Source organism: Anguilla anguilla, chromosome 10 (assembly GCF_013347855.1).
Source record: "Anguilla anguilla isolate fAngAng1 chromosome 10, fAngAng1.pri, whole genome shotgun sequence".
NCBI lineage: Eukaryota > Metazoa > Chordata > Actinopteri > Anguilliformes > Anguillidae > Anguilla > Anguilla anguilla.
Genome location: NC_049210.1, coordinates 13,012,624 through 13,035,337, shown reverse-complemented (window position 1 = coordinate 13,035,337; position 22,714 = coordinate 13,012,624). Strand labels below are relative to the sequence as shown.

The window sequence follows — 22,714 nt, the reverse complement described above, 5'->3', positions numbered from 1 at the left end:
ATTGAAAAATATTTAAACAGACAAAATACAAATTGTTTTCCTAACTTGGTCTGCATGCAAAACAATTCCAAAGCAAACCAATGAAGTGAACAGACAGTATGTATCAGTGTCTGAGCCCACAGAGGCCACAGGCTGTTCAGGTCATAGTCTCCTACGCAGTCATTATACCTCAGAAACATGTCCTGTACAGTGCCCTTGGAATTCTAAAAATAATAATTGAGTTGTTCTGAGGTCAAAAGGTTAGGCTTAGCCTATACTATATTGTCAAATGTTTTTCATGACACTATTTAATTTGGTCTTTCCTTAATACATTCAGACATTTTAACACATGGAAGTAGAATTGAGATACTCTCAGCATGTAATGCACTTGATATGTGTATCATCATATCGTTTTGTAGAGTCATTTTTTTTTATTCATTTGAACTTTAAAATTTTTTTAAATGAATTTTTCACACAGCACACCTGCCCTTGCCTTATGGCACACGGTTGGTAAACACTGTTTGGTATGTTGTTTCCAGGTGCACTGTGCACATCTCCTCTGTTCAGTAGCTATATGGGTGTCTCTTCTGCAGTTTTGAGTGTGGTTTCAGTGGCTCCACTGGTATGTTCTGGCAGCCTAGCTGTCCCTGGGTCATAGGCCATTCTCAGGTGAAAGGTGACCAGCAACTTGTTTGCTTGTCCTGTCTGGACTGCAACTCTTCAAACACAAACACAGGATATGGTACATTAGGACAGAGGGGGGAGGGGTAGGGAGTTTGGAGGGAGACCTCTCTCCTCCCTTCATTGTACTTGGTCTGTCAGCTATCCACCCACAACAATTCCCACCGTCCCCTCCCCCCTGCTGGGCAACAGACTGCAGCTGAAATAGCCCTTTCGATGGTGGAGGGCGAGGGTATGGTTTAGTGCGAATATCATCTCTGCACTTAATTTACACTGGCACAGATACCCTCAGATCCTCACTTTCCTGTCAGTCATCCTCAAATCTGTCCCCAGTTCTCTCCCTGTTTAGCATTCCTATTTCAGCTGCAGTGGTGCACATTAAGATTCCCTGGAAAATACCACTAAGAAAGCTGATGAAGATATAATTAACATATATAAGTAGATTTGCATACCACAAAAAAACAAGCAAACAATTTAGCAGCCACTGAAATAATTTCTTTATTAACTTTAGTTAACCAGGGAAACTCCAGTGACACCACAGTCTCTGTAATGGACTTTGAAATATATGATTGAAAGGACAACTAAGATACAAAGAGTAACATACAATGCGGAGTCGCATACAATGCAGATTGCAGAATATTAAATTGAAAGGCAGAGTCCCTTCAGTAAAGTCGTGAGGTCAGAACCGGGAAGTCCAGCTCTCAAATAACCTGGAAGTCATACCACAACTGAGGAGCACAATAGCTAAATGCAGATTTGCCTAATTCAAAGTAGTCACTTGCAACTTCAGGAATTAATCTACCTTAAGAAAGTAATTTAAAAGTAATCTAACTTTCCAGCTTTATGGCATCGTTTGAAATGAAGATTCATTCAACCAAGTCTCAGAGAGCACAAATATATCAGTATTAGTATTCCGGGCTCAAATGTTAATGGTGTCCATTTTTTAAATAGTACTCTGAACATTTAAATGCATCAGCCTGAGGTCCCTTGGTGATTTAAATTGTATGTCAGGGAGCCTCCCATACAAAATAACAGCAGTTCAAATGAACAGAGACACAGTGAATATTTCTTGAAAAGTAGCCATAATGCTAAGAGATAATGGGAAGTATTACCTTGAGACTTGGTCTCATTTTTTAAATGGCACTTTCATGTTAAACAAGACCACCAGATCTCCTTATTTGAATGGATTCTATCTTTCTAATCTTGATAATTCTGTCATTTACCAAAAAAAGTCAAAACTGTCAACGAAGGCAACATCAATGGGTTTGCAGTAGACTTTCGACCAGTGGTGCAATTGAACTTTACAACCATGTAAACCAACAACTGCAGGCCAGAAAAGGGGGGGGGGATTGCAGGGTGCTTTCAGATGCTCTCAGTTTGCCATGTTGATGTCATTGGATTTTACCTGTACCACAATTAAATGAGATCTAAAGGGATAGTTTGAGGTTTTAAAAATTTTAATTTCAGTTTTAGTAGGTTTTCAATTGACCCAGACAGTTTTTGGGTGAAATTTAGATATTTTAGATATTTAGAGTAAGCTCCGGATGACTAGCCAGAAATAACATGTCAAGTATTGGGCCAAACATTCAAGGGCTTGTGGTTTAAAGCAAAAAAAAAAAAAACGCTTCAAGTAATTCCAAAGCAGCTTGAACTCCCCATTCCTACTTCCTCATTGTATCACTCAGATGACATAATGGTATGATTGGTATGTTTCAATCTGTCTCTACCAAGATGATTGGCTGGGAGGTATGTAGTACTATAGTACATGGGTCCTGAAGAGTCACAGGCTCTGCTGGTTTTTGTTTTCACATTAAAATCAGCGCCTAATTCAGTAACTAGGTGAAGTGAGTTCTCTGTGTGAACAATTGCTCTAATCAATTGTGACTTCAGAGTAACAATAAAACCCTGCAGAGACTGCAGCTCTCCAGGACCAGGCTGCAGACCCCCTACTCTAACATAAGGGCAGTTGGTCAGGCACGCAGATGGAGCAATGGCCAATGAATCTCCAGCCATTTAGCAAGCAGGGCTAACATGCAGGCAGATATGCCAGACCTTGTTCTAAACACATCTGGCACAGGGATCCAATGTTTCCATATCTGCCGCATGGCAAAGGCACTATCTTAGCACCCATTTCCACAGTGTCGAGCACCGGCTGGAGTGATGTCTGCAGAGGGAGGGAGAGACGAGAGGAGGACTCGGTCCACTAATGTCCCAAAGAAAGTCCTAATGAATTGAGAGGAGTAAAAGTGCAAAGGGGGCATTGTCCCTGTGGGATGGCCCCCGCCCTCCTGGCTGGCTTTTTTACAGCGGTCATTATCGGCCCAACATCTGTGAAGAGGGGCCATCAGGCCCGCTCTTCATTTGGCCCTGCGAAAAGCCTCCCACTTTCACGCTGTTTAAGTGACTTTCAGCGGAACAGCGGTGGCTTTATGGCGCAGGTAATACGGCCAGCTGCCGTCCCTTCCCCTCCTGCCCAGAGGCACAATGGCAGGAGCCCATAAGTGGCTCTTCCAGAGTGGGGGAACACCTGAGTGTGCCCTTCATTAGACCAACAATGGGAAAACACAAACAAACCCGGCTGTAAAGGCGTCTAGCCCCAGGCCCGCATGAGCCTCCACAGACCTCCGCAGTCCAAACAGGACGGTCCGCTTGGATTCAATGGCCAGGTCAAGGTCTTTGTTATGTAAATCGCTTCACAGGAAAGACTGGTGCGACCGCATACAGTACACCTGAGTCACTTTCCCTAACTGTCAAGTCTGCTGTCAATTTCTGCCTTTGTTGCACAGACTATATAATCAGTCCAGAAGTCCATGCCACAAATAGACAACAATTATTTTTCCGGTTCTGAATGAAATTGGAAGACGTGGAACTGAATAATAATAATTTGAGCAGACCTGCAAATATTACAGGCCTTTAGAATCAGTACTGAGTATGACATTGAAGGAAATGGAATTAACTTCCAATTTAATTTCAAATTACTACCACCAACCGCAACTACACTACATTTCTAACTGGTTTCCCAGCCACTGGTTGATATACCAGTCTATAGAAATATGTATATACTTTAAATGACCTTTCTGATAACACCAATGAAATCAGCATCCCAATAAATGGGTAAGAACCAGTAAGAGTAAGAGGCTAATAAATGCACTGTTGTGCTAGAAAGTATTTGTTCTCAAAGATTTTGTTATTTATCTCAAAATATCTCATAATACAAAAAAGCATCATGTAATACAAGCAAGAACAATTGAACTAAAACCAAGAAATAATACATCTATCTTACATTTTACCATTAGTAGAAGATACAAAACTGATTTCATAGTGTCTCAGTCAATATGTTATGAACTTGTTTAATGTTTATGATGAAGACAAAAGTTAACCTATGCCTGCCCAGTTAACACAAGCTTTTCTCTGTGGCTCTTTGAACTTTAAATTTAAATAACTTTAAATAATTTTAATGAGATTCAACAAATGCATGCAGTTGATCACAAGATCTGAGTGTGGAGCAGAAGACGGGGGATCTTAATGTGTCCATCAGGAAAAAGTCACAACTATCTCCAAGAAGGAAATAAGACACAAGCTCATTTAGGATCTGACACGGGCGTCCTAATTACTCTTATCAACCGAGCCAGTTTACAAGTCAGGTCTATTCCATTTCCCCCAGCAAGCTGGCCGACTCTGGTTCCTGTCACTGCACCAAATGGTGAACGGGCTTTGAGGGTGTCGCCCCTTTCTTCTGTAATGATGTGTGGAGGTTTCGGAGGTAATCGTGTACCCTCAAAGGAACAGTATTTCCAGAGCCCTTCAGCTCGTAGCTTACTGAGGTAAAACACCCTGGTGTCCTGCTGTGGAATCAGATTTTCTCACAAAGTTTGAAAGATTCTTTCTGGAATTGTTTTATGTTTTTCATTGTTTATTTGGCACATGAAGCATACAAACAGAAGGTACACCAATTTGGGGCACATGTTTAACCTGTGCATTAGTCACATTAGTCATTCCTGATGTTTCAGAAATACAAGTTCAGCAGTGCACTGTCAATACATACAGGTATTTTAGCTGCTCTCCCCAATATTTTACAATGGCTATATATCAATGCAGCAGATTTCACAACAACGGCACCAGGAACATTTTTGAAAATGAAACCAAAAACTCCTTTTAATGGGCTTTCCCACGGCCATTTCATTTTATTTATTTATTTTTTTTCATTTGCCATTTCATAATTCTATTTCAATAAAACACTTTATACCAACCAAAGATTCTAAACGTTTTTACAAAAATAATATTTAACAGCAGGGGAGAAATAAATTGCAATCACAAAATAAATAAACATCTGAAAAACAAACAAGAGTTTCTTTATGTCAACTTGGGGGTCTCCCAAAGGATGGAATATGGGCTTCACAATGACATCATTTTGGAGCCCTTTGGGAAATGTAGTCTACGAAACAGCAGAACGGCAACAAACTGACACTGAGCTGTGAGATATCTGTTAGCGTCTCCGTAGAGGGAGCTGTTCAAGCATCTCAACATGCTGGCTGCTCCTTCAGTCCGGGGTCCAGTCTCCAGCCCTGGCTAGAGCGTCTTATACGAGGTGTGGCTAAACAAGAGCGGCTCAGTCAGTAAGCAAGCGAGGTTCCATGGCAGCACGATGTAAAGGAGTCACTGGCAGGCACTGCCTTGCGCAAGTCCACAGCAGCCTCCCGCTCTGCAGCAGTGGGATTGCTTGGTCTGAGGCCGGCCTGGTGCCGTTCACCAGCAGGAGTAGGAGAAAAGGGGGTACTGGCTCCAGTCAGCCACGTTGCCGTGGTGATACCCATGATGCACTGCTTGCGTGCTGTACTCTGCGGGCAGGTGGTGTGGAGGAGGAGGGGGGTACTGGCCAGGGGCGGGGCCGCCCCACTGGCCGAGGGCCTGTTCCGTGCTGTAGGGGGCGTACAGGTGGTGTCCCAGGACCCCTGGCTTGCTGGCGGGGGGCATGGACATGTTGAGGACCCCCGGGTAGTCCTGGGGCCCAGGTGGCAGCTGCGGGGCGCACGAGGTGGGCCCCATCTCCAGGGCGTGGGACTTTGGGGCGTCGTGCTCCGGGACGGTCGCCACATCGGGGACCCTGGACTCGTAGCTGGGCCGTCCAGTACTGCTGCCCGCGCTGGAGGAGGGAGAGGGCGACTTTCCGTATTCGTGACTCCTACGGATGGAGAGGAGAGCAGGGTCAGCATGAACCGCAACATGCAACACATGTAAGACTGCATGATTCACATGACCGCGGAGAATTCACAGCCTGCCCTAACCTGCGCCCCGACCACAGCGATTGCACAGCCGTAGGTGGGTGTGGCTGGGCTCTCTTTCTAACAGGGCGATAGGCGGTTGCCTCTGTCCTGACATGCACGCGTGGTTAAGCTTGGTCAGTACCTGTAGGGCTGGTAGCTGGCTGGGGTGGGCACCAGCTGCTCTGAGTTGTACATGTCCCGGGCGTCGGCGCCCAGGGGCGAGTCCGTGCGTATGTTGAGGGACGGGTCCTGCTCGGGACCCCAGGGCGAGTAGCGCTCCTCTTTAACCGGAACCCCGTCCTTGCTCTTGGGGTGCCCCATGTGCTCGTCTTCGTAGGCGTTGTACGGTGACCTGCGGAAATCTGTCAGGAGAGACGGAAAAGTCAGAGGCTGAGTCCTGTGGAAATGCACATTGATGTGCTTTATGCTCTGGGTCACACTAGACAGTAAAAAGAAGATCACAGTAGAATGCAGTACCTGGAGGACTCTCATGCTCCTTGTCCATATTGTTCATTTTCTTTGCCATTTTCTCTGGATAGGGTTCAGTTCTGTGTGCACGTCTGAAAGGAAAGAGAGAGAGAGAAGTGTTCACATCACAAACGGGAACATCACGCATCCACTTCAGAAAAGGCTCTTTTGCAGTCATCCTCGTAAGTACCTTTTAGTGTTAGTGCCCTCATCTCTGAAACCTTTGGCAAAGGGGTTGTGGTCAATCTTCAGCTTCGTGATCTGGAGGAAAAAGCAGGAAAAGAGTCAAAGAGAATTCAGCGGACTGTCAAAGCATCACTCAGGTGTGTATAAACAGGAGCGTGTGCGCGCTAACGTGTTAACACGGCAGCGTGCGCACGCTAACGTGCTAGTGTTAGCCTGGCAAGCGTGGCTGACCTTGGTGTTCTGGTAGGCGGTGACGGCGGTGAAGGAGGTCTCGGGGAAGGTGAAGGTCTGGAAGACGCTCCAGCGCACGCTGAACAGGTCGTCCGCCTGCACGATGTGGAAGCGCGGCTGGTAGCGGTGCATGGAGTGCAGGATGATCTGCAAGGGGGCAGAGAAGCGATCAGCACGGCCTTTAAACGCACACCTCCTACCTTCTCGTTCATCCGTGCCAACATTCCTTATATTTACTATTTATTTGGCTGGTATTCTTACTCACACGTTCATTGAAATATTAATAAACAGCAAACATTTCACAAGCAACTAGCATGAGGAATTGCACATAAAACAAGGATCTCTCAGCGCATCTCTGTGCATTTCCCAGCAGCTCTGTGGGAGGACCGGTTTGTAGGGGAGAGACTCACATGGCCATGTTGATCCAGGGTGTTGTTGGTCAGCTTGAGTTTCAGAAAGGACACTGACTGCTTCATCCAGTGGCTCCCCGGGGCCGGCGAATCGGGGTGCAGGTAGGTCCTGCAGGGGGGCTGTGGCTCCGCCTTCCCCGCCACCTCCCACTTGTCCTTGTTCCACTGCAAGGAGCGGAGACAGAGACAATCAGCAATCTGGATTCAGACACATCAAACCCTCAAGAACTATCGAGCTGGCTGGCTGACGCACAGGGCAAATCCGTTGTGGGAATAGAAAAGGTGAGCTCAGAGCAAGTGGAGGTGATGGTGCAAACTCATTTACTTTTTTTTGCCGTACCACCCACAGAGAGGGGGAGGGGGTCTCTAATAGAGTGGGCACCCTGCGGGGGGTAGAAAAACAGGAAGAGATAATGCCCTTTGATGTCCCATGCCAGCACGGTGATTAACGGGGACTTGGGTGGAGCTGCGTCTGGAGATGGTGAGTGTTAGGAGGAATAAATCACCCAGGGTCCTGATGATTTGTTGCTTTAATAAATTTCACTAAATAAAAATTTAAAATATTTTTGCAAATATTTTAATGCCAGAATTGATCAAGCATTCTAATTTCTTATGAGAAAACTCTCAAAGGGCATTCGTAGAACTGAATTTCTGAATAAAGGAGTCCGCTCACCTTGTGCCTGAAGGCGTCGATCGGAACCATGTCCACCAGCATGATGTACTTGGCGTAGGGCAGCAGCCCAGAGACGTTTATTTTACAGTGCGGAAACATTCTCCTGAAACACAAGCGCGCATAGAGATGTTAGCATCGCAGATGATCAGGACAACCCACGACACGTCTATTCATCAGAACCAGATCTGCATCCACAGTGACAGAAATTATTCAACTTTGGTGGCACACTTTACACAATTATTGCTTTTACTTCAGTTCCTACACATTCTAATAATTTACAATAATATTGCATTCCCTGCAGCGTGTCATTGTTTGCATGCGCCTGCTTTCCAGTAGAGATTTTGCGTTGCGCAGATTTGCAGTCGGTGCGTATGAAGGGGCTGTATTCTCTCTCACCTGCCCTGCTTGGTAATGATCATCTCTGTCCCAACCTCATGGAAGGCCTTCCACAGGTACGAGTCATCCAATGTCATCCTGACGTTTCCCTGGTGATAGGAGTCTGGGCCCGCTGCCACAGAGGATGAGGAAGGGATGCTGAAGTTGGGTTTCAGATCTGGGAGGGGGAAGAGGGTCATGAGACAAGGCCGACAGAGCTGCAGATCAGGAAGTACAGGCAGATCGAGCAGAGCACAACTGCAAAATCTTAGCAATATAATAAGTCCGAACATTCACATGAAAAATACATGCAAGCACAATGCGAACAACAGCATGTTGCCTTTAGGTTAGACATGACACGCTAGGTCCTGCCTTCTGCGCAAACCAATAAAGTTGCTACAAGGAGAAAAGCGTTCATGCTGCAGAAGACTTGCACGGAACTACGCATTGCAATGTTGGAACATCTGTGGACCGGGACACTCACCGCGAATGGGCTGCATTTTTCAGAGATGATCTGGTCAGCACAGAAAAGGAGGATTCCAGGAAGGGATTAGGAACCAGGGGCCTCCAGAGCAGAATTAATGTCCAATCGTCAGCGGGCTCTGCAGCTCCTGATGCTCTGCATCCACTACGAGCTCCCAGTAAGGTCCACAGGTAGAGGCCGCAGCTTCTCAACGCTTAGTCCAAAGGAGATACGGGGAGGGTGTGAGGTCTGTGAATCTGCAGGAAGGGGTGTCCTCTGCTTTTAAGGGGAGTCCTGGAGTAGGAGGGGCCTAAGGACCCATTCCCAGCCTTTGAAGTGGCACAATGAGTGGCCAATGTCCACAGCTGATTGGCGGGGAGGTGAAATCAAAGGGACTTAGCAGAGCCTTGATACCGTCCCCACAGGAAGGGGTTACGGAGGAAATGCATCTTTATTAACTGCTAAGAGACTTTTAAACAAATATGGACGGGCTTCCCCTCGTGAGGAGAACCAGCCGACGGTGCTAAAATCCCCGTACGGATCCAGATAATCTGCATCGGACGAAAGAAACCCATAGAGGGAAGCAGAGCATTTGTTGTTCCTGTAAACAAATATACTCATTGCTACCTCTTTATTAACTAACTGACAAAGAGCAGGCAAACAGTATTTTAACACAGCAGTGCTGATGTTTGCGTAATTGAAGTTAGTGGGTTTTCTCAACTTATTTAGAAAATATCGCTTTGCTGTATTTCATTGGGAAATGTATTCATTCAAAAGGAAAATACGCATTGCCAAAAGCCTTCATCAAGTAAAGTATTAAGGAATACAAGAAATATGTATGTGTATGAAAACATTAGAGAAAAATAGTAGCCAGTACAAATTATTAAATATTTAAAACAAATTTGCACTGCTTTGATAGATTTTCAGTTGCTATGGTAATGGCAGCAGTTCAGAACCAGCAGTGGTTTAAATGCTTTAGTTACTCTGAAAAATAATATTTCACCAAAAAAACCACTTATTTTATTCTGATTTTATTCTGAAAAATAATATCTGAGTATTATCTAAATGTCTCTCTGTATGCACATACTGTATATGCACATGTTGACATGGTATTTTACATTATATTGGTTCTTGCAAATGATATATTCAAAATTGAAGCATACAAATATAATGTTTCTAGAATCATTCCATGAGAGTAAGAAAGGGATACATTCACCCATAATGTGATTGACCACATCCTGGCCCAGTGGTTGTTACTCCAGGTGAAGGCTACCTGAAAGGATTGGGGGTGGGATTGTATACAGGCCAGAGAAGCAAAAGGGGGCCGGGTTGTGTATTAGGCTGTCTAGACAGGACATTGTTCTGATTGATAATCCCATTAGGCAAAGTTTCTACTGCAGGCCAGCGTTTCTCTAGGAGGAAAGCGACTGTATGGGCCAGCACTTAGCAGTTAGCGCCACAGGCTACCTGAGTCTGTCCTACAGAAAGAATCAAAAAGAGAGAGAGCAGCTTGAGGCAAAGACCTATCTCCCCTCCACAGGTAGCCCCCCCCCCCTCCCGCCAACCCCTAAACGGCACACATCCCTCCAGCCCAAATCCACATTCAATGTCCTCCAGGGCCCTCAGGTCCGCCTGGATCACAGTGCAGTTACCACGTTTGCCCCGTCTATAGAAATGCTAAACATGGTTACACATTTCTTTAGGCCTGCTCTTCCTCCACTGTAAGTATTGTATTAAAATAAATATGCATTGTGTCTTAGTTCTAAAGTCTTTAGAAGTTGAATCACATACTGACTTTAACTGTTCATTCTGTTACTTTGTTGATTTTCTTCAGTAAATTCCTCTTGTAGTGTCTCTGAACAAGTAGATACTGGAGCTATATTCCTATTGACACTTCTCTCAATTACACAATGAAGGCAGTAAAGTATAAGCAACACAAACATCTATTTATTTTCTGTGTAATACTTATTCATTCTTACTCTACCTAACATCTCCCAGTACAAATGACTAAACAATAACCAACTGAGATATAATACTGATATTTATTTGACAAAAAGAAACTTTTTGTTTCTAAGGCCAGAAAAATGTACTCTCTCTCCATGCAAGCTGACTAACCCCCCAAACTACAGATGAATAAATGGGTAATTTCTGGAAGATGGCTGCTATTAAGACACTTTGCATTACAGTAGTTCTGCTACAGGAGACATTAAGCTGGGCTGCACCCTGGCCCCCGGGCCAGACATGTTAGGGCAAGCTCAGTCCTTTTGCAAGGCACTATCAGAGCACAGTTCTGAAACTTAAAATCCAGCAGATCAGACGATCAGTTCCCCTCTCTATCCTCCATGGTGCAAAAGTATTTTACCGATCCGTCTGTTTCATCGCCTTGCTTTGTGGATCCGTTAAGGCCCAACAAACTGAGAATGGAAACACTCCCCAGAGCAGAGGCAGTTTAAAAGCCCGGAGAAGTGTTTATGACCTGAAAGCCCAGGCTGTGAGAATATTGACCGTCCCCCAGAGTGGACGCGAGTGAGTGGATGTATATTTGTCCCATCGCTCATACAAGATCCATACAAAGGGGAAGAGGCTATCGTTCAGACTTTCACACCAGCGTGTTGCAGCCCTCGTATTAACATTAAAAGGCCATTTTGTCGGAAAAAAGGGAAGAGGAGGGGGGAGGAACACGCTGGCCCTTGTTGTGACCGTTCCCAACAATCGCTCCTCCGTGGGCAAACTCATGGCGGTTTTTCAGGGACCTCCTTTAACGTGTGATGTAGTTTCAGCCTACTCGTGTGAAACCAATTGTTGCTGGGGAGTTATTAATTACAGGTTTGGTGCGACTCTCCTCACTTTGCACTTCTGAGGAGGTTTGCATATTCCCAAGGCTCCTCATTTCATCTCTAGCTTCAGAATTTTCCAGAACCTTGGGCCAACAGACAGCTGCTATCATAAGCCTACCCATAATCCTCACAGACAAGAAAAGTAAGGTTAGGCTATGCAAGAACTTGAACTTGCTAATTAAAATGGATAAAATGTGTTTGTTCAAACTAATTGCATGCGTACTGTACACACACACACACACATAAACCATGTCAGAACTTTTGTTTAATAACTTAAGTATTGCCTTAAGTATTCATATTTTACAGATGCTTCTTTTACCTACAGACATTCCAAGCTAACTGAATCCAAAGCTAATTTTTTTCACAGATTTGATATTCGTGGACCCTTTCAAAGCAAACTCCTTGTTAAAATAAGAGCAGCAAAGGGCTCCAAACGGCGCAGTTTCTCTGTTTGCGTTTCGGAGCGGTTTGGCACATAGTGCGTGCTTACAGAGGGATTAAGGCTACGGGCTCTGTGTGAGTGTGGCTCAGCGCTGGCGCTAAGGTGTATGATTCAGCAGAGCTGGTGTCAATCCCGCTACGTGCCCAGAATGGAGGCGGTAAGTGAGCAGCAGCGCTGGACACAGCAGAGCACCAGCGGGCCCACACTGTCGGATTTTACAGCTGCTCCCGTTGGGATGTCACAGGCTTGCGGGGACTCTAATGCTTACACTCCAGACACAGATACACAGAGGCGTCACCAAGGGCTTTGGACACCGTGAAAAGATCTCACATTGAGCCCCCACTGCCCCAGGCCACTCCATCATCCCTGCACATTTACAGCACAATTTTTTGAAGGCCCCTGTCAGTTAGGGCCCTTGAAATCATCTGAAATCCCCCCGCCCCCCATACGGCACCCCTCAGTGTACATGCACACACACTCATGTACACTGAGGGGTGCTAAAACCACAGCACCTGTTGTCTGCGCATTTGTAATTCTGTACTGTAACCCCCATAAAACAAACTGTCTTCAGACTGTCTGAATTATTCTGATCTTTGGTCTCCCTGTAGATGCGTGACCAGGGGTGACATTCTGGTTACCTTCCAGACTTGACTGTGCTTCAAGTTGAAGCTTCACCGGGCACAGGTGTTCACTGGGGCATGCGGGGGAACCGATGGCTACGGTGGGGGCTGCGGAGATAAGGCCATGGCAGCCCACACCGTTGTGTTCATAATTCATCCTTGTGTCTCTGCTGCTATCTGCAGAATCACTGCCCTTTCACCCTGTTTTACATCCTGATTGGATGGGACAGACCTAAAATTTACTAAATGAAAATTTACTCTCCTACCAAGGACCAAAAATGTGCAGTCTTACGAAAACACTTTTGCAACGGAAGTGTATTTCAAAACACAGACATGCGATATGTTCACACCAATCACTGGTGAAAGTTGTGCATTGAAACCTTCAGAGTGGGCTTATATTTTAGAGAAAAACAGAGCACTTTAATACAAAGGGATCAACAGAACAAGGACGTTATTGCTGAGAACAAATTACCCTGAAAGGAGCCACATTAGCCGCAGTAACTATTGATTAGCCTCGTCCCATTTGCTGACGAGTCAAATTCTCGCACGCAGTAGAAGGTCTGACTGGAGGGCATAAAACGTTTAAGTATTTCGGCGGCGAGGGGTCAAATTTCCCAACCGGAGGACGTGTTGGGCAAGTCGAGGCAACGCGGGGTGGCAAGACGCCACGCGCTCAGGAATGCGATTCTGATGCCCCCGGGGAGGCAGCCGACGCCGCGTGCGTTTCCAGTGGCCGACCGCTACGTTCGCCGGCCGGGCCAGCCTCGTGGAAACCACTGTGCGCCTAAGAGTGACACAATCAGACCAGGCCGTGAAGGAGAAACTACAACAAAAAAAAAACACTTCCAGAAGGAGAGTAGTCCTCCGCTACCCCACTCATACTGGTTTAATGCAGAACTTTTGATATGCCTCTTCCCTCTCTGATGGCCCGCCGATGGGCCTGCGGGCTCCCTTGTTTGGGGCCATCCCGGGGCTGGAGCCCCGTCTGCGCATTGATCCCCGCCGATGCGCCGCGTCCCAGGTGTCAGCCACCGGCCATTTGCCTTAACTGCCGAGCGCAGGGGGATCTGTGCAGTTAACAGCTGCCAATACACAGCCGCCGCGGAGGATCAGACGGCCAGAGCCGGGCCCCATAAAGCAGCCCCGCAGTGCCCCGACGAGAAATCTCACACCTCCCGCTCACATTAGCCATGCAGCGGGCCTTTTGATGCCTTAATTGGCCACTTTTGAGAGACCTCAGCCCCTGGCGCACAGAAAGCCAGGGACTCTGACGTTAGCCTAGCCGCTACGCTAGACCTGCTGCCTGCTAACCCCAATGAAGCAACCGTGCTCTTCTTCCTTCCACCCGAAAAGCAGAGCAAATCATGACTGACAAAAAAAGAAAAAGACTGCCTTTGGTGACGTGCCATTCATAAGTGGTTACTGCATTAATGCCATTTCCCATTTTGTTATGTGTTAAAACAATGGCTCTAAAAATATGCATTCACATCATTATTCCAGTAAACACATTTAATTCTACATTGGTGGATGTTCCTGGCCTCTGAGTCATTCTGAATAACAGCATCTGCAAAGTAATTTAAGGAAGTGAATGAATGAAGCACATTTGCAACCATAATTGAAATTGCGTTGCTGGATTGCATTATTGAAAGTATGGATGGAGTGGATAAAATTAATATATTTTCAAATATGGACGTACAATACAAACATTAGCGTCAGAGTTACGCACTTTGTCCCCCTTGTTTCTTTTGATGGTTTAAAAAAAAAAAAAAAAAGCTCCATCCTTGAAACATAAAACACACAGAAAGCTCAGTGCCCTGGTTAAGGCCCAGAAAGATCTCACTGGGGGGTTGGGTTTGACTGGCACCTGTGAACAAGAGGGCCGGCTCCTCCCCCCTCGGGTCTCCGTAACCCCAATCTCAGAACGACACTTGGTGTCACAACTTTAAACTAGTGAGGACGAAAGTACATTTGGCCCTCTTCATAAAAAAAAAAAAACACAGTCCTCAAATCTAGCTTGGCTGGCAAAGGTGGGGGAAGATGACACATTCACAGCACTTCATAAGAACTCCTGGAAGTTGCTAATGAGGGCTAATAGCCCCCTCATGTCAGGGACTTCTCACTTGGCCACAAGTCCTAAGGCTCGGAGGTGCATTGAGATGGGTGGTCTCTAACACAGCCCAGAGCCAAGGCCACTTTTCTGTCACAGATAAACAGTAGACCGGGTGGTTAGGGAGAAACTATGGTATAAGTAATGGTAAGTTGTTTTGAATGTGACCTCTAGTACATGCATGCTTAATAGACATGGGCTTTCAAATGAGCTGCAAGGGTAGCATAAGGCTAACAGCACAATCTAAAATTTTTAATCTGGTCTTTTGCCATTAGTTTAATAGAACAAATATGCAACAGCTGGGTGTGAGAATTTAAGCCTTTTTACATCCATGTGACTCGTGGTTCCTTCACTAGGAGAGCTGAACGTAGAAAGGAAAGCAAATCCAGATTTCTGCCCAACCACATTAGGCTTTCCCCCTTTGCACTTGAGTTAATGATCCTGATGAAAAATGATGGAATCAAGACTTTATCACGAGCCATCATTTATCCCCGAGCGGAGATTAGTTAAAAAGCACTCAGAGCAGACAAGAGTGTGGTATCAAGTATATTTTTGGTTTTTAACATCTTTAATGCAGCAAGTCAGTATTCAGAGTACAACATCGCCCCCTGGTGTCTGAGTACAGTAATATTCAAATCTATTCCCGACCAGGAGGGATCCATTTTCTGCCATGATACATTCCCAAGTGAAGCGCAGCAGAATACAAAACAGCATCTTACACCAGAAAAATACAAACATACATTTACAGGTAGTTCAGCAAGACTCTGTGTGGACTGTGTCCCTCATAATTATTTACAAGGAATTTTCAGATTGATTAAAAATGCTGCTTTTAACAGTATTCCAAGAAAAAATACCGCAGATATCCATCTTCATATAGAAAACAATATGTATAAAAACATTCTTTGTCTTCAACTGATTTCTCTGTAGTCAGACATTTTAAATATATTGTTTAAATGTGCACTCCAAAATCGATCCATTGAAAAAAATAATTGCTCCGACAAAAATCCAAGAGCATCCGCATGTCCATCTTGCCACCGCCGGCAAGCGATCACTTGCGTATCTTCAAGGAAATTACACTTTCAATAAGAATGATATGTACAGAAGCTAAATGAAGGTTGTCTTAAGCTCTCAAATGAAATCTCTGCCCAAGCCCTTCCGTCCCCCAAACCGCTGATTCTGTGACTGCTAGAGCCAGCACTTTCTACCCCTCTCTGTGGCAAACGATCCTACTAGTGACCATCACCCCTTTGGAGAAAAAAAAACAAATACACACATGAACAAAAATGTAAACACATTTTAAAGACACAATACATCAGGACTCGAAGAAAGTTTGTTTCAGTGAAAGTAACAACCATACGCACAGTGGTAACCAACAGCTCGTACAAGCAGGAAACTGAAAGTGTACCGGACTGAGAGCAAACCGCAGGTGAACGCGCTTCCTGCAGGTGCTGCGCTTGGCGGGATATCTCTTGCATGGAGCGCGCAGGAAGTCCCGGCGTGTCAAACTCAAACAAACGTTTCCCTAGAAATTATTCGCAAACAAAAGAGGAAACTGCTGGCAGGGGAGAGATGTCTTCTTGGCACGTACCTGCAACGTGATTTCAGCACCTCGGGCGTGGCTTGGTTTGAAATCTGCTCAGAAAGGTTTGGCTGCAGCTGAAGACCGCGAAACGCAGCGGACGTGTCGGTTTCTATTATCGGTAAATGTGAAAAGATGCACGGACCACATCGCTCTCATAAACAAAGGACTGGAAAAATTGCATTGCAGTTTAAGAAAGTATCTGCATAGCGTGCGGGTAGGCAAAGATCCACCGATTCCTTTTTTACAGGATGTGTGACATCGACGTTTTGCTGCAGGGCATCTCGTTTTACAAGATCGCGGCGTACCGGATGTGGAAACCCTGTGTGGCTGGGAGGTGTGATGGAAGAAAAATGGCACTTCGCTGGATTGTTGCAGAGGAGAGACAGAGAGAGGCTCCAGCCGTCGCCGTGCCAACGCTACGCGGCAGCGCAGCGCGACACTGAAACTGTCGGGCTGAACGCTGCGGAAAGAGGAAAGCCCTTCGCCTGAACGCGTGTAGGTGTCACGCACGAACACAGTCAGAGGAGTACTAGTCATACCGATACAGGTGTCAAACCACAAACTGCTGAAGTTACAAATACCTTTCTCCAGATGGGGGGAGGGGGGGCTGATATTAAAACAGTCACACAGGTCAACAGAACCTGGTTCATCTGAACGTCATACAGAAGTCACCAGAACGTGGTTTATCCGAGCGTCACACGGAGGTCACCAGAACCTGGTCTATCTGAATGTCACCCGGAGGTCACCAGAACCTGGTTCATCTGAACGTCATACAGAAGTCACCAGAACGTGGTTTATCCGAGCGTCACACGGAGGTCACCAGAACCTGGTTCATCCGAGCGGAGCGGCTTCGACGCGCTGGAAAAAGGGGCGGGGAGGGAGGCGCGGTTTTTTTAGATGTCCATGTAGTCGTCCTCCTCGTCCGTGTCGCTCTCCAGGGATGACTCCTGGCTGGACGTCTCCTGCACCTCCAGGGCCGGCTGGCACAGCGTCTCCTTCTTCACGTTGGCGGCCGACTGCGAGGACAGGATGACGTTCTGTGGAGGGACGGGGGGGAGCTCAGTGGGGGGGGCGGGGGAATAACCCAAACCTGGGCATCGGTATCCTTCTGTTCACTGATACCCGTTTCCTAGGTTACCCTCTCAAAGCACAGAGGAAGAATTCAAGCGAGGTAGCTTTCTAGCTACCTCATTAAGTGGCCAATAATGATACTTGGCCGGTAACAGGTATGAACTAGCTAGCTGCTGATTAAACAATGCTGTGCCATCAGCGAGCTATGATCGTTCACTGACATCACAGCATTTGGCTGGTACCTCCTGTGCATTTTCAGCTGGGCAGGGAACTACAGTGGAACACACCCTCACAGCTGAGCCCATATAATCAGTGTGTATATGTATATTATCAGTGTGTGTGATACATATATTATCAGTGCGTGTGATACGTGCTCTGAGCAGAATGTGAGAAAGTAGTGAGAGAACAGAGAACAGAATTACAGGCTCAGTGATGTTAAAGGGTCAATCAGAACCAAACCGGGCTGGTTTTAGACGTGTGTAGAGGGCCTGGGGCGGTGTGTGGAAGTGTAATGAGGTGTGCAGACTGTGCTGTGGCTCATTTAGCACTGTGCAGATGCTCTTATCATAAAGCTTTTAGTTTCTATTTTTTACTTTGATACAAGTACAGCAACAGGAGCCATATAATTTGTTTCACTATATAGCTGTGAAAAGCTCCATGCAGTCATTACAATGTTAATGTTACACCCATTATTTGACTGCTGTGGACAGCTGATAATTTTGCTGATTGACACTGGTGCTGAATATGTGGGGGGGAGAGAGAGAGAGAGAGAGAGAGAGGGGAGGGAGAGAGAGAGAGAGAGGGAGAGAAAGGGATAGAGACCCACCTTGAGTTTCTGCTTGGTCTCCTCGGAGATGCTGCCCTTGGGGGAGAGCAGCGTGGGGGTGGGCGGGGTGACGGTGATCTCCGGGGGGAACTTGGCGACGGTGGAGGGGATGAGGAGCTTTGGCATGTTGGGGGGGATGCGGGAGCGGATGCGGCTGGCGTCCAGCTGCTTGGACGGGTCCCCGGCTGGGTACTGCTGGTCCGGGGAGGAGCTCAGAGACGAGGCTAGGCAGAGCGGAGAGACGGGGGGCAGTGTCAGATCAGGCAGCGGCAGTGCTGGAGCTTTCCATCTCCAGAGACATTTACAGCCCTCAGGTGACATTTACAGCTCAGCCCAGTTTCCACAGCCTTTTCAAATTAATACAACTAAAAATAAAGTTTAAAAAAAATCAGAATGGAATGAAACGTGTCACTCTGAAAAATCACAGCATTAACCTATGAAAGTGATGTAAGCAACTGGAAATTCAGAAGACGTGCAGGCTGCAGGTTGAAGATACAGACCACAGGCACAGACAGACAGACACAGACATATACATATACAGTGCAGAGACACACACACATGCACACACACAGATACACATACAAGCACGCAAAGACACACACATACTCACACACACTTACACAGACACACACACACACACGTACTCACACACACACACACACACACAGACACACACACACACACACACACACCTGCTGGGTGTGATGCGCTGCAGGTTGCAGGCTCCTCGCTGAGCCAGCCCGAGGCCTCCTGTCCAGGGGACACACTGGCCATCTTCATCTGCTGACACAGCCGGGACTCCTGCTGCCTGTAGCCCAGGCCCTCCAGCGGCTCCTCGTGCTCCTCTGCATGGGACAGAGATACACAGATATAAAGCAGACACAAATCCCTGCGCATGGCAGGATACACTGAGTACACTGTTCCACTGGCTACTGCACATAGCAGGATACACCTGGTACACTGTTCCACTGACTACTGCACACAGCAGGATAAACCTGGTGCACTGTTCCACTGGCTACAGCATACAGCAGGATAAACCTGGTACACTGTTCCACTGGCTACCGCACACAGCAGGATACACCTGGTACACTGTTCCACTGGCTACTGCACACAGCAGGATAAACCTGGTACACTGTTCCACTGGCTACAGCACACAGCATGGATAACTACAATCTTGTACAGAGATCCACTTCTTGATGTACACAGCACAAATGAGCCCTGTACACAGGTCCACAGCCTGCATTACACTAAATGAACTTTACCGTGCTAATGCTATCTGACACTATTCTCTCACAAATGGATCGACAAGATGCTTTGCATTAAACTCTGAAAACAGCTCAGAATAGACTGGGCCTTTTACCAGTGTTGCATCATTTGGCCATAAGGTGGTGCTAGACAATGAGAAATCAATTAAATAAAAAATTAAGACCAGATCTCATCCAGCTCTATGCTCGATCTATGACGGACAGGTGTTGACGGTTGGTGACATTTTATGGGACATTCCCAAGAGCCTTCAAAAGGCTTTCATCTAATTTCGTAAGTGCAGCAGCTTAAAACGTACCCATAGACTACCTAAACTATTAAGAGAACGTCAGAAGAAGAGTATGTCCTGGCATGACATCAGATTAACTGATAGCTCTTGGTAGAAAGTCACCGCAGCAAATCAGACGCTTCTTGAAGAGGGTAGGATGGCGTGTATAGCACGTAGGCACGTCTCTGTTCTGTCGGCAGGTAGCCTTCAAAGCACATCCAGAGCAAATAATATCAGACTGAAATGAGTGCATTGTGGCTTGCGGTCGGTTTCCTGTTAGTGAAATGTCAGCGAAAAGGCACTGAAACAAAATGAGCTGACGGACTGGACCGGCAGCCAAATTGGATAATTGCATCTGAGCGTGATCTGTGTTTCAGTTCTGCTTCCCTGTCACGCGCCTGTGTGTGCTTCTACAGCGACGTCGTGATCAACCAATCGCGGCCCGGGGGTGGGGGGGCGACATAACCGCAGCCTGTTGGCTCCGGCCTTAGCAGCCCCTCCCCCCACCCCTGCCAGCTCCCGGTAATAAATAAATAAATAAATAAATACATAAATAAATAAAGGCGCACATAAATAAACGAGGCTGCGTAACAGGATAACGGGGCCCTTTCGAGAAGGCGGGAGCGCCCGAGCGCTTCGGCGCAAGGGCTAATAGCAAATGTAATAAGCCGCTCTCGCGCCGACCTCCTCGGCGGCGTTGCCCGGGCAACCACCATTTGTAGATTTTCCGTGCCGAGCGTCCAGATACGGAGCCTCGCTCTCCCCGCCTCGCCCGCGCCAGCGCGTCCGGAAAGTCCCGCGCGCCCGCGAGCGCCCCACCGCACGGATTCGCCGAAACTCGCTGGTTAATTCTGCGGGTCGCACGTTTGGCGGTGAAACGTGGCCGTGGAGATGACGAGCGCCTTCGACAAACGCGAGGGGCGGAAGGGTCCCGGCCGCGTCACGGCGAGTTCTCTTTCGTGCCGCGCGGCGATTTTCGGATGGAGCGTTTGCTACTGTCTGTTCGCGCGCGGCGCGTAGCTAAGGGTGTGGGAGGCCCGCGCGCACACAGACCGCGCCGCAGCTGCTCGCGTAGAAAACCCACGCCCCCGACAAACTGCTACTGAGCCGCAGTCAGCCAGAGATTCACACGCTGCGTTTTCCTACAATCGCACAACCTAGCAAGTTTCGTCTGCAAATCTGGCGCCCGCTTCTTAAAACGAAACAACGGGCAATTTCTGAAGAACCAGGCACGAAGCGCTCTGCGCTCAGATGAAGCTCTAAGAATAAGACTCATTTTCTCAAATTGTTCCCTGCCACATGGTGACTCGTGGTGATTACATATCAGCAAGAGACTGTTCCTACCTGTCGGGATTTTTAAGTTGTTTAAATTTAAGAAAATTTAAGACGCAGCGCTTGGTTAATTCAGAGTCTCGTTGTTATATTTTTCTGAAATAAACCATTATAGGGGTCTTAAAGTTGGTAAAATGAGACAGGTCCTCTATCGCTTGATTTTCAAAGGGACAGGCTCTTGCTTGTCCTTTGTGAGGGAAATCTGTCACTCACCCGTCTGAGATAGGAAGGCCATGGCTGCTACTGGGTGGCTCTGCTGTCTCCTCAGCTGAGATTGGTCCTGGGCACCGGCGGGTGGGCAGTAGGAAGAGGTGGGCGGAGTCCTCTGGGCCTTGCTGGCCGGCTCGGGGCCGGGCTTGGCCTCGCCGTCCTGCGGTGGCGGGGCCTGGCCGACGGGGCTGCTGAGCGGGGCCGGCGTGGGCAGCGCCGCGGGGAAGAAGACGTCGCGGTGCTCCTTGGCGTGTTTGGGCGTGGTGGGGGTGTCGCAGCTCGACTGAAAAAGGAAGGCAGAGAAATGAGACGCTCAGACCTGGCCTGCGGTGGAGTGGGGGGTGAGGATCTTTTCAATGAGGTCACCAGCTGGCTCCCCAGAGTGAGAGGTAAGAGAAGCCAGTCAACAGTGCCACGGTCCAGGCGTAGCACGAGGGCGACAGGACTGGGTTTAGCCAGTCAACACAAGTATGGTGCGTGCCTTCCCTCCCTCTCATCGCCCTTAAGAGTATGCAAACGGGACGCTTAATCACTTAACACAGATGGGCTGACATTAGCTCCAATGAAAGCCAAAAGCATAATTACGCAATGTGAAAACATGGGGAAAAAAATCTACCCATAAAAGAGCACCCCGCTAACGGAATATCTACACGTTAAAGGAATAGCCCCTCGTTAATGAAATAGCCCCATGCTAACGGAGTAGCTCCATGCTAACGAAATAGCCCCACGCTAACGAAATCACACCACGCCAAAGAAAAAGCACCATGCTAACAAAACAGCGTCCCACTAGCAGAATTGAAGCCAGTCTCTGAGCGGGCCAGACGGCAGTAGCTTACCCCCGGACAGTGCCTCTGCGCAGACGCGGACAGGCTGCTAAAGGAGCACCTCAGCTGGAGGATCTGGCTCTGGGTCCAAGGGGCTCGCCAGAATCACAGACGCGGGTACCCCTCCCTGCCACTTTCTGAGTGCGTGTCCGTGTGTGTGCGCGTGTGCGTGCGTGTGTGCGTCCGCGTGCGAGAGCGTGTGTCTTTTGAGGACCACTCATGAACACAAGAGCTGCACAAACAACCTGTGACAACAGCCGCCCTGCTCCCCGAGCTGCTGCCATGGCAACGGGAGAGAACACAGCTGACGGCTAACGAAATGGATGAAACTCGTTTGGTCTCTCTTCCAAAAAGAGAGCACATTCAAAAGAAGCATTTCCCCTCACCCCACTCTCTTTCACTCTCTCTCTCTCTTGCAGGAAGGTGCACAGTTCTGACATGGCGAAGTGAGAAAAACAAGACAGGAGCAAACGACCTGCAAATAAACTTTTACATTGGATGTTCAAAATATTACACAAACAGGAAAACAAGTACCTTGACAATCTAGAAATGCTGGCTTGGTAAAAAAATGCATTATTGTGTGTATATTTTCTAAAAAAAAA

At 47.4% G+C, this 22,714-nt stretch overlaps 2 protein-coding genes across 8 annotated transcripts in view; both read right to left on the bottom strand.

Annotated features, from left to right (window-relative positions):
• Positions 1-4,583: 4,583 nt before the first annotated feature.
• tbx16 (T-box transcription factor 16) lies at positions 4,584-10,205 on the bottom strand. The gene is made up of 9 exons (XM_035436222.1): positions 8,752-10,205; positions 8,289-8,445; positions 7,893-7,995; positions 7,220-7,384; positions 6,810-6,956; positions 6,583-6,653; positions 6,402-6,484; positions 6,067-6,286; positions 4,584-5,842 (listed from the first exon to the last, which is right to left on the bottom strand). Exons 1-9 carry the CDS (start codon positions 8,765-8,767, stop codon positions 5,407-5,409), a joined length of 1,398 nt encoding a protein of 465 aa, XP_035292113.1. The 5' UTR covers positions 8,768-10,205; the 3' UTR covers positions 4,584-5,406.
• A 5,064-nt stretch (positions 10,206-15,269) lies between these two features.
• The window catches only part of cabin1 (calcineurin binding protein 1), a 70,132-nt gene continuing 62,687 nt past the window's right edge, over positions 15,270-22,714 (bottom strand). For 5 of the 7 annotated variants that reach the window (XM_035436216.1, XM_035436217.1, XM_035436219.1 and 2 more), the window contains 4 exons: positions 21,292-21,571; positions 18,908-19,060; positions 18,216-18,439; positions 15,270-17,355 (listed from right to left, as the gene is read on the bottom strand). In XM_035436216.1, coding sequence (XP_035292107.1) covers positions 17,212-17,355; positions 18,216-18,439; positions 18,908-19,060; positions 21,292-21,571 — 801 coding nt within the window. In that variant the 3' untranslated portion in view covers positions 15,270-17,211. The remainder of the gene's footprint in view (positions 17,356-18,215; positions 18,440-18,907; positions 19,061-21,291; positions 21,572-22,714) is intronic. The other 2 variants (XR_004767186.1, XR_004767185.1) reach the window with 2 other exon arrangements.